The sequence below is a fragment of the Lagopus leucura genome, unplaced genomic scaffold (genome assembly GCF_019238085.1).
Source record: "Lagopus leucura isolate 7727_CA_CO unplaced genomic scaffold, USGS_WTPT01 Super-Scaffold_73, whole genome shotgun sequence".
Taxonomy (NCBI): domain Eukaryota; kingdom Metazoa; phylum Chordata; class Aves; order Galliformes; family Phasianidae; genus Lagopus; species Lagopus leucura.
The window spans coordinates 33752091-33768561 of NW_024962252.1; the positions used below are offsets into that span (position 1 = coordinate 33752091).

Consider the following 16471-nt stretch of genomic DNA (forward strand, 5'->3'; position numbering starts at 1 on the left):
TTGGTGTACCTGAAACTAGTAAATAGCACCTTGCATGCAGTTGTGTGTATCATCATCATCGGAACTGGTTAAATAGCATTTTAATTTTTCTTAGTGAACAGTAGCTGATAATTTTCACCTGCAGGAAATCAGGCATGTATTTAAGAGTGTGGATTTTTTATATTTAACAAGGAACAGTAGGGAAGTCTTCTGACCTCCTTCAGAATAAAGTTCATCTAGTCTTAAGGCTGTTTCCAATAACTGATTTGAAAGAGACATTTACTTTATTAAAAAAATACAAATAATAATTTAAAAAAATCTAACTGACAAAAGCTTAAGAGTAGGTGAAATTGAGTTCATCTCAGAGAGTAATGTTCAGCTACCACAATGTAGATGCTGTTGAGACATACTGCTTCCAGAAATGTTTACAAAAATGGTGACGTGTCCAATGAGTTATTTGATGTGTTTGCCAGATGGATATAGTAGGTCTGAGATACTAGGCTCTCTGGCAAAGCAATAGGTGACTACTTTCAGACCGCTGAATGTCATTGTTCTCCCCAAAATTAACTCTCTACAGCATAAGTTTAAAGCAGTAATTGCAAATAAACTTAAGATTCTGGTGTGGTTATTTATCAAAACAAAAGTACAATAATAAAAACAGTACAACACAACTAACCCCCTGGCTCAGAATTTTTAGGGAGAACACTGGGACTTCATATGAGCTAGACATGAATCTTTAAAGCTAAGTGTACATTTTTGAAAGATAAAAACACGTCATATGTTGTGGAAAATAAAACTGTGTAATTATTAAGAGAAAGAAACTGAAGTCATATGTAGTGCAAAGAGGAGCATGAAGTGTTCATGTGTCTGTGCTTCAGATCAAGTGCAACGTTTTCCATCCAGTCTCTCTGATAATATTTCTAAAGGCTGTGAATAAACACCTCTGTTTTTATCAGTGGAGAAGTGAATCAGTATCCCTGAAATGTATTATGTTAAAACAGACCCTCTTGTGCCTCATTAAATATTTTTGCTTGTTTACTTTGAGATCCTGCTATAATCTGTTCTCTGCATGAAATGGTCATAAATTATCAGTTTCTGAGCCTCTTGACTTTCATATGCATTAATTTTCTTTTTACTGGTGCTTATGGTACTAACTGAATGGCTTTAGAAATATGAATCTGTAGCAAAAATCTGCATATCTTAAGAGTAATGTTTAGAAAATAGCATGGAGAAGTTTGCAGGAGGCTTTTTTCTATAATTATATTTCTTGTTATTTATGGAATTGATATTGTACATTTCATTTATTCCAGGAGCAATGTTTCAATTTCTGCTTATATGCCATACTGATATACATAATTTATCTTGGATTATCTTACAGAAGTAGTATGTTTCAGTATGTTTCAATATTGGTAGAATTTATGGAATAAGTGGGCTAAAGAAATCTGAGCAAGATATTTTTAAACTTTATACATACATTTACTCAGTCTAGAAGCAGATGCATCCTAATAGTTTTTGAAAGATAAGCTTTCTTGGTTTTATTTAACTTTCTCTCTTATCCACAGTAGCATTCAACAATCTTGCTATATATTCCATTACTTTTTATTACTTGGAATTTTCAACAGCAGCAGCTATTACTTGAGTACTTTTTTGTTCATAGTTTGCTTGTTGCTGTACTCACTTTTTGTCTTTTTTTTTTTTTTCCTTCATCTAGTTGAAGATTACAAAAACAAATCATTGAGAAACTGTGGAAACATTAGCAGTATACAATCCAAGCAGCTGGTACATTAGAGACAGCAATAGTAAAGATTTTCCATATAATATTCATAGTAGTCTTCAGAAAATAGCTTCTAAGCATTTAAATCATAATTCTGTACCAGTGCATGCCATATTTTAAACAGAGTAGTGATATTTGTGACAAAAATGATTTTGGTGAGATTGCTAAGATGAAAACATAATGACTTATTTTCTAAGAAACACTCTAATTTAAACATTCTTGGAAACAGAAGTATTGAAGTGAATTATTGTTACATTTAAAAGTCAAAAGTGTTTATTTGTCACATTTAAAACTTTTTCATAAGTGTGATTTTGAAGATTGATTTTAAATACTTTCATGTCTTTTTATGTTTTCTTGCTATTTCACTGCATTTCTGCAGTAGTGATTTGAAAATGTCAGAAACCATTTAGAAAGGAGGTTAAATACTTCAAGCATTATAGAGGAAGGGTTATCTTTTATTAACATTAAAGACTAACAGAAACAATAAACTGTTGCAATTAAGGTATTATAACACGGCAGAAAAATTTCATGCAACATGAAAATTTGATTCATAAAATATAACTACTGAGAAAGAAAAAGCAACTTCATTGTCATGTCCAGAAAAAGAAAATTATTTCATAACTTCTATATACAGCCCTTAGAAAACAAAGCCACGTTGTTCCAGTCCCTGCTATACAAGCAGATACACCACTTGTTCCCTTTATTTTTTCAGGAAGCATTAAATGAAAAAATTAAAGTTCTCTAAAAATATTTTTTCCTTGATTCTTTGGAGATCATGACCTATGTGCAGCAAAAATACTACAATTCTCCCTTTTTTTTTCCTGAAATATTTGTGGGAATAAAAGTACTTCACTAAATATAAGCAATATGGGCACCTCATTCAGACAGCTGTAGCATCTTTATCCACGGCAATATTCTAAATGCTATTTCATTAACCTAAAGATCAACAGTATATATTTAATGGTTCTCAATAATTAATTAAGAGAGTGAGTCTCCTGATTATTTCATACTCTTCTCCCTTTTTCAAGTTAAGTAATATATTGTTTCAAGTTTCTGAGGCATTCTATCTGAAAACCTCGAGAAAAGGAAGAAAAGTAGGAAAATGCAGGTTTTGAACTTTCTTAAATCACTTAAATATGTATAAACTCCTGAACATTTAAGTATTAAGCATTACAAAAGAAAAACAAAGTGGAATTCAAAAACTAAGTGTTGGATATTTTGAAAATTGTGCTAACCTTTTATTAATTAACTTCAGTTAAAATTGTAATGCATATTAGATAATTCTCATCTGCTGGATTTTGTAGTGCTCGTTTTAGTGTTTCTAAATTTTGGGAAATGCAGGCAATTGGGTAACTGGATGACTAGGAATTGACTCTTACGGTACTGCTGCATGCCACGTGCTTGATACTGAAGGTGTATTCAAAATTATTTGATCAGAAAGTGCCAACAGAAAACAATGTAAAAGTATTTCAGTGAGTGCACTATTACTGTGAAATGAAATTTAGGAATAAATAGGGAAGCAAATTTGAAGCTGGTGTCTTAGACTGTAATGGGAAGGAAACCTGAGACCTGAATCTGGCTTTCACTTTTATTTAAGCATTTTCTATGTGACAGTCATTGGATAAAAACCAAATCTTCAAATTGTGGACTAAGCATCACTCTTAGCAGAGTAGCCGTAGTAACTTTATTCTTACTTTCTGTAGACTGAAAATTTCAGTACACAGAGTAACTTTTTTTCAACAAAAGATGAATATTATGTGGAATTCCGATAGTGGAATTAAGCAGAAGTATGTTGTTTAATACAGTTCAAAACATTTTATTAGCTAAAGTATTGGAAAGATCATTTTATTAAAATGAGTCCATTCTCATTGTCACATTCCTTTTAGTGTTTTGTTTCCTTTTGCTACCTCTAGTCATGGGAATCTAAATATTATGTGAATATTACAATTCCATTCAGATTATCAATTGTATTATGTAATAAATTGTTTACTGTATCAAAAGAAGCTAATGCATATCCTTAATAGGGGGAAGAAAACTTATGGATAGTGTATTCTAACACTGTAGATAAATGCATTTAGATTTTTGTTTGCATGTTGTCTGTAGTCATGTTCAATTGATATTCTGACTGAAATGAGTAATATTTATAAATAGAAAAGGTATCAGAAGCAGTGTTTTATGTATGTATGCTACATATCCAGTCTAGTAATATTAATTTAAAAATACAATTTTGTTGATAACTTTCAAAGCATGTGTAGTAACCGCACTGATGAAAGGCAAGTTTCTGACATGTTTTTCACATCACACTTAATACTGGAATGCATGAACTTGTTTTTAAAATATAATTGTAAAGATACTTATAGTCATTTTTATGTCTTTGTATTTCCTTTTAAAAATCTTTAAGCAACTTTGGTTCCAGGCTTATTGTTTCCTCCTTCCTTCCTATCTCTTATCGCCTCATGCTTAAAAATTACAATAGAAACTTTCTTTGTGGTATAATTTAACATTAAATGAACAATATAAATCCAACATCGACTGAATATTTATCTCCTCAAATATTTTACAATCAAAATATATAGTTCTATTTGTCTTAAATCCAGATAATTCAAATCTTTTTAGGAGAAACATACCTTAGAGCTGCCGGTACCATACAATATCAATATAATACAATATTAAAATATCTGTTGACTAAGTAATCTTTTGATGTGTAACTAAAAAATCTATATGTTTGTACAACAAGGTTTGCTGGATTCTATGATTTTTCCTTCAAATATTGATTCCATCCTTAATGTAGTTTGTCTCATTGCAGAACACTTTACTGATTTTTTTTTTTTTGGTTGTTTTTGTTTTAATACTCGTGCCTCCACTGCATTATTAAGATGTTCATTGCGTCTGTATTGGATGGGAATTTATTTTTCAGATAAATTTCTAGTCCATGAAATCAGTGTATACAGCAATAGCCCACGGAAATTCTTGGTCCTACTTCCCTCTTCCACAGAATATGAGACAGAATTATCATTATGGCCTTGATTACAGCAGCCTTGATTGCAACACACTTGTTTCCAGTGAAAATTCCTTCAGTCAGAGACCTTGATCAATTACTTCAGCACAGCAACTGCCATACCCCCGGCTTTTGTCCACACCATGTCAGTGATATGTCACTGGATCCATCAGAGCCTGTCAATGAGGTCTTCTACCTCAAACTGCTGGAGGCATTGCAATCACAAAAGCTTGTCCTGCTGGGGGATTTCAACTATCCAGACATCTGCCAGAAAAGTAGTATGGCAAGCTATAGGCAATCTAGAGCACTCCTGGAATGCACTGAGTGTAACTTCCTGAGTCGAGTAATTGATGGCCCCACCAGGAGAGGATGCGATACTTGGACCTATCGCTCATAAATATGAATGAACTGATTGGTGACATCAGGATTGGAGGCTGCTTGGGCTATAGTGACCACGCTATGGTTGAGTTCTTGCTCTAGAGGGATATGAGACAAAGTAAAATTAAGGAGCTAAACTTTAGGAAAGGCTAACTTCCAGCTCTTCAGTGAGTCAGTCCAGAAATCATCCTGGGAAGCTGTCCTGGACAAAAGTGTGCAGAAGAGTTGGCAGATCTTTAAGGAAGCTTTCTTCAGGGTGCAAGATTGGACTAGATGATCTTTTAGGTCTTTTCCAACCTTGGTGATTCTATGATTCTAAGAGCTCTCCATCCTCAGGTGTAGCAAGTCAGGAAAGAAAGGCAAGAGTTTGGCGTGGATTAACTGGGACTTGGTGGTCAAATTGAAGAGCAAGAAGAAAATGCACTGGTAGTGGAAATAGGGACAGGTACTGTGGGAAGAGTATAGGGAAACTGTTAGGCTGTGTAGGGATGAAGTCAGGAAGGCCAAGGCTGAACTTGAACAGAATGTGGCCACAAGGAGATGCCACAAAGAACAAGAAAAGCTTCTACAGGTACTTCAACCAGAAGAGGAAAATCCAGGAGGGCATATCCTCTCTAGTAAGCAACAGAGGCAGGCTGATAGCAACAGACAAGGAGAAGGAGGCTGAGATATTTAAATGTTTTTTGCCTCAATCTTTCCTGATAACTGCTCACCATGATGTGACTGATATTACTTTTAATAATGTCTTAACTAAGAGGTTGTCTGTCGGTAGAAGTGTGTGAATTTGTGTTCTTGTAGCAATGAAATAAATATAATGTATATAAATTATAGCTGTTAAAACAGGTATTTATCAAGATGTTTTTATATTAAAAAAAGAAACTTCATCTTATATCCTCACGCAAGGTAAAACATAAATTATAATAAATGCTGTTTCCATAACTTCATTAATGTCAATGATGTTGTATTAGCATGAGTTCAGGTTTAAACTAGTCCCTCCTGATTTCATATATGAAAACTGTCTTAGTAAATTCCTGATGCCAAACCAGTAAAACTTTACAACTCTGTACATAGCTGATACACTTTCAGTGATATGAATTCAGAAAATTAGCTTGTCAACAAGCTTCATTTCAATTAATTTGTCAGAGTATGACCTGAGGTAGAGTGGTCTTATGTTGTATATTTAAATGTTTAATTTTTCAGAAGGAACAGACTAAAATAGCCTGTAGCCTCAGTAATTAAGCAGCATTCATTTTTATTGAAACAAACTTGGGAGTGTGATAGTGTGATACGAAGGATAAATTCTTTTGTTCTATACCAGCCATATTTGCTTTTTTTTTTAAATAGTTTTGCCGTATAAATTTTTTAGTTATTTTTGTAATCTTTGCTAAAACATGTCCACATTGAAGTACTTTTTTCATCTGGCCTTTTCTATTTCAGCAAAATGATTTGAAAGTCAGAAAACCAGTATGATTTGTAAACTGAAAATGTCAGTCATGTTTGTTTGTTTGTTTGTTTTGCTTTGTATAGCTTTTTAAAAAACAGTTTTAGACTTTTTCTCTGAAAGATGATTACAGTTATGTTAGTTATACTAATTTCAGTAATACGTAGTTTGTCCTTTTTGATAAAACGTTACTATAACTTTTTTTCCAAAAATTTTAACTATTTTTGAAGAAACTGTTGCTGCTTCAGTATTACACTGATGACTGGATTTTTCTTATTGGTTCTTTTAAAAATAATTGATCATATAAATGTGTTTTTATTTTTTATTTTTATTAGTGATGATAACTGCAATGAAGAACTATAATGAATTTCAGATTCAGTAAAAGTAGTTTAAGTATATCAGGATTCAGGAGACCTTAATTATCCTGGAAATCACTGCAAAATATACAGTATTTAAATATTGTTACACAGTGGTTTTTGCACATCTGGCTTCTACTGGTTTATCTGAAACTGTTCTCATCACTGCGATTCATCAGTTGTTGGTCACCTCCAGAGTCTTGTAAACTTTTGCAAAGTGGTAATTGTGACAGTGAAAATATTCATCTATACAGTCATCACCTACTGTGCATAGTCAGTAAAACTTTGAGCTAGAGGTTGAGCTGTAGTTATTTGATGCTGTATTCCCTACACTTTTTGTCATAGGTCAGAGATCTTATATCACTAGCACTATAAATGAAGACATAACATATGGTGCTAAACTACTAAATGCTAAACTACTTCTTTAAAATTTTCTCTATGTTGTGAGGTAGCAAAAAAAAATTCATGTTACCTCTAGGATATTCTGTTGTTTGTACATGAAGACCCATGTTTCTGCCTATTATGGGTCTGCATGTGGTTATTATTATAAGACTAAACCCAACACCTTTTTTTTTTTTTTTTTTCCAAGCTGTTAGGCAGAGATAGGCATTGGCTTGGCTGACTCTCCACATGTCAATGGCAAGATTTATGACTCTCCTGTCTGCATGCAACACATTCCTCAGTTTGATTACTAATAAGACTATCCTGAATACAAGGTCCATTGGAAATAGAGGAAAAAGATTTCTTGGGAGGGAGCAGCATGACTCAGTACACTATAACTGATTTGAGAAATAAGTTCTCTTCTACAATAAAGTATAGCTGAAGTACAAAAAGTGCAAAGACAATCCTTTATATTCATTTGCTTTCCTTTTTTTTTTAAAAAAAAAAAATCTAGTGTTATTTCTGATTTATTTCCCAGTATTAAGCCAGTAGGTGTACTTTATATACAATATTTTATTTAAAAATATTCAGTGTTTATTGCTACTGTTTACATATTCAGTAATAAAAATGAGAACAGAGGAGTAAGACCAAGGCAGTTGATGACTATGTATTAGGTTTGAAGTGTATCTCGTGCAACAACAGAGGAAGCACTCTATTGAATGTTCCCATTTCTATCAATGCCAGAGCTCATACATACTTGTGTCTCTGCTGAGCATACTGAAAATATACATACATAGACTTCCACATATACTTAACGGAACTCTTGTCTGGAGAACAAGGAGTTGTTATTTTATGACTACATTCTGAAATTTAGAATGTAGATGTGTCTCTGCCTAAATTTCTGCTCTATGTAAGTGTGCAACTTCATAGTTGTACACAAAATTCAAGTAGATTAATTAAAAACTGTGATACCCTGAATGCAGTATTAAGTTGGTCAAAGTTAGCAGCTTCTGGTTAGTACAGGGGAGCTTGGCATTCTCAGCCATTTTGCGTATTAGTAGGACATGGTGCATTTTAAGAACATAGTGATTCAATGCTTTTAGTGCACAGATTAAGATTGAACCTAACTCTTTCAGCATCCAAAGTATTAAATTTTGTGATATTAATTCCTCACTGCTTCAGCAGACATAGAAATACCCTGAAACTGAATTGTAAGTTTGACATTGTTCAAGTTAGAAACTAATAGAAAACAAGTATATGGCATAATTATATTCTAAGGTTCTTATTTTTAATTCAACATCCATCTAGCATAAAATGTTAAAAAGTAGTAACCACAAGCTATATTTTCCTTCCTCCCAGGAAAATACTCTAATCAGCACGACAGAAACAGATTGTTCTTTCTACCTGTTTTCCTTAGGAATGGAAATTTACCTTGATGAAGACCGTGTGTTGCCACCTTTGAGGGGGTGCATTTATCATGAAGACAGAAAACATGTGAATGAGAGGAGAAAACGCTTAGTGGAGCACATGAGAAATTATACATGCTGTTGCCACTTACAGAAGTTAGGGGCCTTGGCATTTTCATAAAATTGTCTTTTTATGTGATGTTATCAATCCCATTAAGAATTACATGAATATGGGAGGACAAAACCATCTTTATTTTAGATATCCTGGTTGCATCTTTGACAAGGTATCCCCTATCTCAAGACTTTGAGATGAGGAGAATGAAAAATACAAGAATAAAAGAGCAAGATTGTATTGAGTTCCAGGCAAATATAAATTAAGGAAGAAAATCTTTCAATGGAAAAAAAATGAGTATAAAACTTGTATTCCATGGCTCTGTTTTGCTGAAGTGCCATGTGCTTTTTGCTGCAGGGCACTTGTCAGTGGCAAAGCTCTCAGCCATTCTCTGGTCTAGTTCCAGCCCAAGCACTTCTCAGACTGGGGGTCATGACTTTGCACAGGCAAATCAGAATTCTCTTGAAATGGAGACCCCTTCCTCCCTGGTGCTGGTCCTAGAGCTGCAGCATGTTTCTCCAGGGAAACTGTGGTGTATAGCCAAGCCAGGATGTCATGGTTCAGACCAAAGTCTGCCCAGCCCAAGAGGTTCTGGTTGCTAGCAACCAGTGGCAGGTGCCCTGGGAGGAGCAAAGAAACAAGTCTTCTGTGATGCATGCCCAGCAGTGCCTAATTTAGCTGTTGAAGTAAGGCAGAAGGTGCTCTTCTTTTCAGCTGCAGCCACAGAATGTGAAAGATGTAGTGAATACCACGAGGCTAGCAAAAATTCAGGTAGGAAGCTTGGGGTCCCTTTTCTGAGTGGAATGTTTCAAGTTACAGAGTGGATGACACCACTCATGAGTCAAGTGTGACCTTGTGCTTCTCATAGGGACTAGAAACCAAGCAATTAAGAAGGGCAGTGGCCATCAAAAATACTGTTTGTCCTGTTTTGTTGAGAGTTGGTATAGTTGGACTTGATCTTGAAGGTTCTTTACATCCTAAATTATTCTGTGATTCTAGTGTAAAAATTACAGAGAGAAGAAAGGTACACTGTATTGCATATTTCTCTTTGTAAATCCTTTGTTGCTTAGGATATCATATTTTTTTACTGTGTGATATTATTTATTCATAATTTCTTTGAACAAGTGTTTTCCAAGTCTCTAAGAAAATCTATAAAATCTGTCTTAATTCTGATTATATTTATGGTAACTTTTTGCAATTTTTCTTGTGTCTTAATATCTATATTAAACACACATCCACTATTTTTTAACTTTCTGCAACATTTTTTTTAAATATCATAGCTTGATTTATAATATTTAGACACTATAAGCCATAAACAGCAAAAAATCTTTTCTACCAGATTACATTCTCCCGAATAACTTATTAAATTCAAAAAACAGATTGCCTCTCATGTTAATGGCATATTATTGTTTAAACAAGTATGGTTAATTTTTCAGTTTGAAAATGTACTAAGTTCATATTTGCCTTTTCTTTTTAGCTTCAAATTACTGTTAATATTGATTATCTATTATGTATATTCTTATATGTTTAATCAGGTGAATCATTCCTTGCTATATCTGGATTGTTCTTAAATGTTTGCCTCTCCTGTAAATGCTAGTTTTAAAATAGTTATTTGACAAGTCTCATTTCAGTAGTTAATACTTGTCGAGCATCTGTCCCTAGGGCACTCATGAGGAACTTAAAGACTCACGTGCTGGGAAAAAAAATAAAATAAAAATTAACACCTGTTCTCCATATTCTGTTGAGAAACAGGCTGGACGAATCAAAAGGTTAGAAATCTGAAAGGCCATTTTGTGTTTAATAATATATGAGAGGGAAGGAGTTAATAACTTAATACACATTATTTCTGCTTTAGAAATGATTTGTCTAGTTGGATGCTCAACAAGGACTTTTTCCAAATGTAGGTTGTTTGGTTGTTTGCAAAGTTTGGTTTCAGTTCCTACGTACTTTGATGCTGAGAGTTTCTTTCTGAGAAACCAGGATTAAGACTTTTTTAGATAGTACAAAGCCAGGTAGCCACATAACTTTCAAAATGAATGCGTACACATTAGGAGAAAATAAATGAAAAACATTTCTTGCAGTGATGTAATTCCTGTCTTGTCCTAGTTACTACTATTCACAGATACTATTAACAAAAGAACAGAAAGGGCAGTAGTGATGCTGACCTTTATTTTTTTTAGACATTCTATGCCTTGGGAAGAACATACTTTCAGATTACTTTTATTGACACCATATTCTTGGCCTTTTGAGAACAAAGAATAATTTATTATTGCAACTTATATGTTAATTTATATTTCATGGGCAGTGATATCTTATTACGAGATGAGAAGGACTGATATATAACAATCTTGTTTGTTTCGTATAAGATTAAGGCAGTTCTAGAAATTGCCTGTCCTTTTAGGTGTGTCCTACTCGGGCAGTCCATTTGGGGATGCTTTCTACATGTGATTGACCTTTACGCGGACTGTAGTTGAATCCTCTATCTGTTGAAATTAAGATTAGCATGTACATTGAGCTCAGTGCAGATGAGTATAGTTTGAACCTCTGCTCAACATATATACATATGTTCAGGTACACAGTCAGGCTAAAATGTGTATAAATCTTCTTGACGCAATCTGAGATGTCCTGCTAATATTCTTCTTTGTGAATTGCATTTCCAATGAACTTTCCACTTTCTTATCTTTTTCATGATACTATATAATGCATAGACCAGTAGAAAACAAGACTCCAGAAATCTTGCCTTCTACGTACCTATGATCTAGAAGTTGTGAATGCAGTTTTTCAGGTTTAAGTATGTAAAATAATAATTACATGTTCTTTGTCCCTACACTTTACTTCTAAATAATGTGATTATTTTATATTCTCATAGTGGTTTTATTTGTACTAGTAAAGAGGATGTCTTTAAAATAAAAGCAACAAAAAACATACAAAATACCCAAACAACAACAGCAAAAAAACTCAACTTATTTTCTTTAAGGTAAGTTTGATTAATACATACTGCTGTTGGGTTATTGTTTGACCCAAATATCACTGAAATCATGGGATATTTTACACTAATTGCACGATATCAGATTTATTAGGTTAAGAATATCTATATCCAATATATAGGCTAGAGGAATTTTTTCCAAAATAATAATGAAATTGTTCTTTTATGCCATTTTGGCTTACTAGTGTTTTTTGTTTTTCCTTTCTTTCTTTTTTCTTTCTCTCCCTCACCACCAGGAGGTATTTTTGAGTGTGTGGAATCTGGTCCAATGGGAGCAGAAGAATTAGCCTTCAGATTTGCTGTGAACACAATCAACAGAAACAGAACTCTTCTGCCAAACACTACATTAACATATGACACCCAAAAGATAAATCTCTATGACAGTTTTGAAGCATCCAAAAAAGGTAACTTTTTGTGTATTTAATTTCTTTAATTAGCAGCTAAAACTCGTGTGCTTTAACTACCTGAAAAAGGTCTTTCTATAAAGATATGCAGTGACATTGTACAAGGTTGTAGCTGACATTAAAGAAGTGTTTTAAATATTGCCCCTTGAAAGCTGTAATGGTAACTGCTTGAAAATTACATTATGTCAGCTATGTTCCCACTACCCTGTCCAAAATCTATTTCTTTAAACATTTGAAATCTGAAATTTCTTTTTCTTGAGTTTTGTGATTAGGGTGTTTTTGAGATTTAGGTCTTCTGGTATCAGAAAACATTTCCCCATCTTTTTTTTTTTTTTTTTTTTTTTTTCCCTGGGAAATGCCAAGTGCTTCCAACTTGCAATGATCTTGGAAAAGGCTAAGACTTCAGTGGTGTAGTCAAGTCTGTATGCCATCAGGCATATTTTCCAACATTACTGGAGGAAAGTCTACAAAACCCTCTCATTCATTAAGGTGCTCAAAATCTGAATGTGAATTTTTTTATGGCTTCATGGCTAAAATCTCGTTCTCAGATATTTACCAAGGCTCCAATTCAATTTTAGGTATTCTATCACTTTAAGTGCATCTTCAAAAATGTCTTTAGCATATGTGTGACTGACATATTTTAACAGGCTTGTGTTGTGAAAGAGAGCAAGTAGTTGTAATTTTGCTTATCTGATGAGAACAAAGCATAAAAATAAGCTTGAAAATTAAGTCTTGTTTAGGATTGTTGTTACCAGATAAATGTAAAAGCATCAGTTCAGATGATTTTCAAGATTATAAAATATTATGAACACTTTTTCCTAAACTTTCAGATCTTTGATTCTCACGAACAATTGAAGTTATGAGCTATTGCTTTACATTCTGGTCTAAAACACGGTGATGCAACATGGGAGTTATACTGCATCACTGCCTTTTTGTAGAAAGTTGAAAACCCAGTAACTCGTATATGTCCTTTTTTGATTGAAAACCCAAAACTTTGTGACAGAACTTGAATTAAATTTTGCATGGTATTACACAGTGTTTAATGGTAGATGTTTTTATAAATTGAAAAGCAAATTTCATATGAATGTTTATACGATTGATTCATATGAATCCTTAACAAGAAAAGGTAAACTTGTATTTGTTACGAGAGATTTGGGCCTTAAATCTTCACAGAGATCTGGTCCTCAACATGTCACTCTGACTGAAAAACAAGAAGAGATTTTTTTGCTAAGTAAAATGAAAACTTCTGATGCTACATTAGAAATGCTAGCTAGGGAAAAGCTGCTATGTCAGTGCAGATGTATACGAAGCACATCTTCATAATGGAATACAATCCTGATTAAAAATCAATTTAGAAATGATAAATATTTTTGCCTTTTATTTGCAACATGGGAAGCTTATCTAATTGTTTATTTCTCAAAATTAACCATTTCAGTATAAGGCTGTTGTTGCTAGATATGAGAATAGACAGTCTCTGTGTATGGAAATAAGCATTTAAATTCTTCTGAGGTGCTTTGATACATGAAAAATATTATAGACTAAATATTTATGCCTAGCAAAATAATTTATTTGTAGCAGAGAGTGAGAAAGGAAGTATGCTATTTCTTTAATGGTTATTTTGAATAGTTATTCTGATGAGATAAAGAATGTTCTGAGAGGCTGCTCTTTCCATCTCAGCCAATAGTAAACAAATCCTTAATTCTGTCCCCATCTTCTATCTGATTTGAATGCATTCTGCCTTGTGAAATTTAATTGAATAATTTGTCCTCATTCCTGAATTAATAAAAAGTGAAGAAATCTATTCTGAAATTTTAATTTTTTAACAATCTTCTGAGATGACAACTCTACTTCTAGACCTTACTTAGGGGTTGCTTGGAGATTGCAAGCTAACCTTACTATTGCTAACTATTGATAGAATGAAATAACTGATGCTAGAATTACAAAATGTAATTGATTGGATATATTTATTGTTCCTGTTTGCATCTTGCATGAGAATGCAAATCTTTATTTTTAACTAGTCATGCTGTATCAAAATCTGTGTAATTTTTTAGTACTCATAGCTTTTTGCTTCATCAATTCACAGCCAACCATATTGATGCTGAGAGGTACTTTAGTCCAGAATCGAAGGCTAAAGGCTAGCCTAAAATGGTTCATTTTATTATGATGACTCCAAAGCAGAGTTTTAACTGTGAGATTGAAACATTTAACTCATTCCGTGGTTAATGATTTTGTCCACTAGTGACCAGGCAGGTGCTGCATCAAAAAACAGCCTGTTAAAACCTCTTACTAACAAATACTTTTTAAGCTGAATACAAACTAAATATCAATGGGATTTTAAAATTACTGTGTGAAGGAGCAACCTGAAAGCAAGATGATATTTCCAAGATACTGTTTCAATGAAGAGTAATGTGAGTGCAAACAAAATATCCTTCAGTGCACTACAAAAATTGGTATGCATCTGATGGAGTTGTATTAAATCACATGTGAAAGCATTGCATTATTCAAATCACAGAAACAGAAAGAAAAAAAAAAAAAAAAGCCCATTGAAAAGCCATCTGGTAGCTATTGCTGTTGTTAGTGATCCCATTTACTGACATTTGCATAAAGCTTGTTGATTACTCTTAGGAAGGGCAATATTAGCATAAATGTTTTTTTTATCAGGCTAGTCATTTAGGCCTTAATCTGATGCTTAGTAATACAGTGGAGATCTTGTGTGTATATGAGAAGTTCATTTAAACCACTGATGCTCTGCAAGAATAAAAAGGTGTGCCAGCATGATTTCTTGAAGACTTGTAGTATTTTTAATCGTGCTGAAAAGGACAGACATGGCACAACTGAAAAAATTAATTTCAACTTATCGAGGAAAAATAATGTAGTAAAATGTGTTTCTACTGCTTGTTTCCTTAGTTGTGAGGGACAACAACGGTGGTGTAAAAATACTAAGTAATCTAGCCTCATATAAATACATTCATATTAGATTATGGAGACACTTTCCCTTACTTCTCTCTACCAAATAAGATGTTTCCTTAGAAAGGCAGAATCTGTTGAGTTTCAGAACTACATGCTCATAAAAGTTATGTCTATAGCAGTGATCTGAACAGGAGCAGGGCATGGACTGAGAAACTAGTCTCCAGTATTGCTTAATTTTTCTGGCTTCTTTCTGCAATGTGCCAACTCATCTTCTGCAAGATAATGCTGGAGCATACTGTAGGAAATAAAAAAGACAAGATACACAATTATACACAATTGCTGGCCTTTGTGACTTCCACTGACATAGAAGTATTTATTAAATGTAGCTGAGCACTATTTAGAAGTTAAGTGTTGCTATTCATCAGCTCACAGTGAAAACTTAGAAATGTATTCAGAAGTTGAAATCTGTTTGTTACAGAAGAAAGGAGTTTTCTCAGAAGTAAAGTTATATTTCATGGAGAACCTTTTATTTAATACGAATTGTGCAATACCTTCTGGCACACTGCCTTCTTTCCTCTCATCATTGACAGACTTCTGTCTTCTCTTCAGCCTGTGATCAGCTATCTCTTGGGGTAGCTGCCATCTTCGGACCATCCCATAGCTCCTCAGCTAATGCTGTACAATCAATCTGCAATGCTTTGGGTGTTCCACATATCCAGACCCGCTGGAAACATCAGGTGTCAGACAACAAGGACTCCTTCTATGTCAGCCTCTATCCAGACTTCTCTTCACTCAGCCGTGCCATCCTTGACCTTGTGCAGTTCTTCAAGTGGAAAACGGTTACTGTTGTTTATGATGACAGCACTGGTAAGACTAAATCATGCAACTAGGTGCAGATATGATTCTATGAATATATATTCATGCATACAAGAAGAATGAGGGGTGTCAGTACTGTTACAGCTTTATTTTAAGAAAGCTTAATTACAAGAAATTCCATTGGCAAGGTAGAGTGTAACAAATAACACAGATTTGTTAGCATAAGTATTCTCATAATTATCCTTCACTTGCTGAATTGTGTGTATTTGAGATTGCAACTGTCAATAAATCTGTCACGCTCTATCTGTATTTTCCTCAGTATCTTCACGGTTGCTAACAGCTATGTCTTCTGATTTTATTTAAAACTCAGTTTCTGAAGAAAAAGATGATAACTTGAAAGATGTAATGGATTGGCTGGTCAAATAGGACAGCTACATTTTAGTGCTGCTCTTGGCATATTAGCTAAGTTAGAAAATAGTTGCCATATTTGTTTGGAATTTTGGTAACTGCATTTTCAGAGAGTCACAGAA

The 16471-nt window shown here is 33.7% G+C and overlaps 1 protein-coding gene across 1 annotated transcript in view; it reads left to right on the forward strand.

Moving 5' to 3' along the window:
- Positions 1 to 16471, forward strand: part of GRIK2 (glutamate ionotropic receptor kainate type subunit 2) — a 346262-nt gene that overhangs the window by 97781 nt on the left and 232010 nt on the right. Inside the window, exons 2-3 of the mRNA XM_042881979.1 lie at positions 12048 to 12215; positions 15735 to 15992. Of these exons, the coding sequence (XP_042737913.1) occupies positions 12048 to 12215; positions 15735 to 15992 (426 nt within the window). The remainder of the gene's footprint in view (positions 1 to 12047; positions 12216 to 15734; positions 15993 to 16471) is intronic.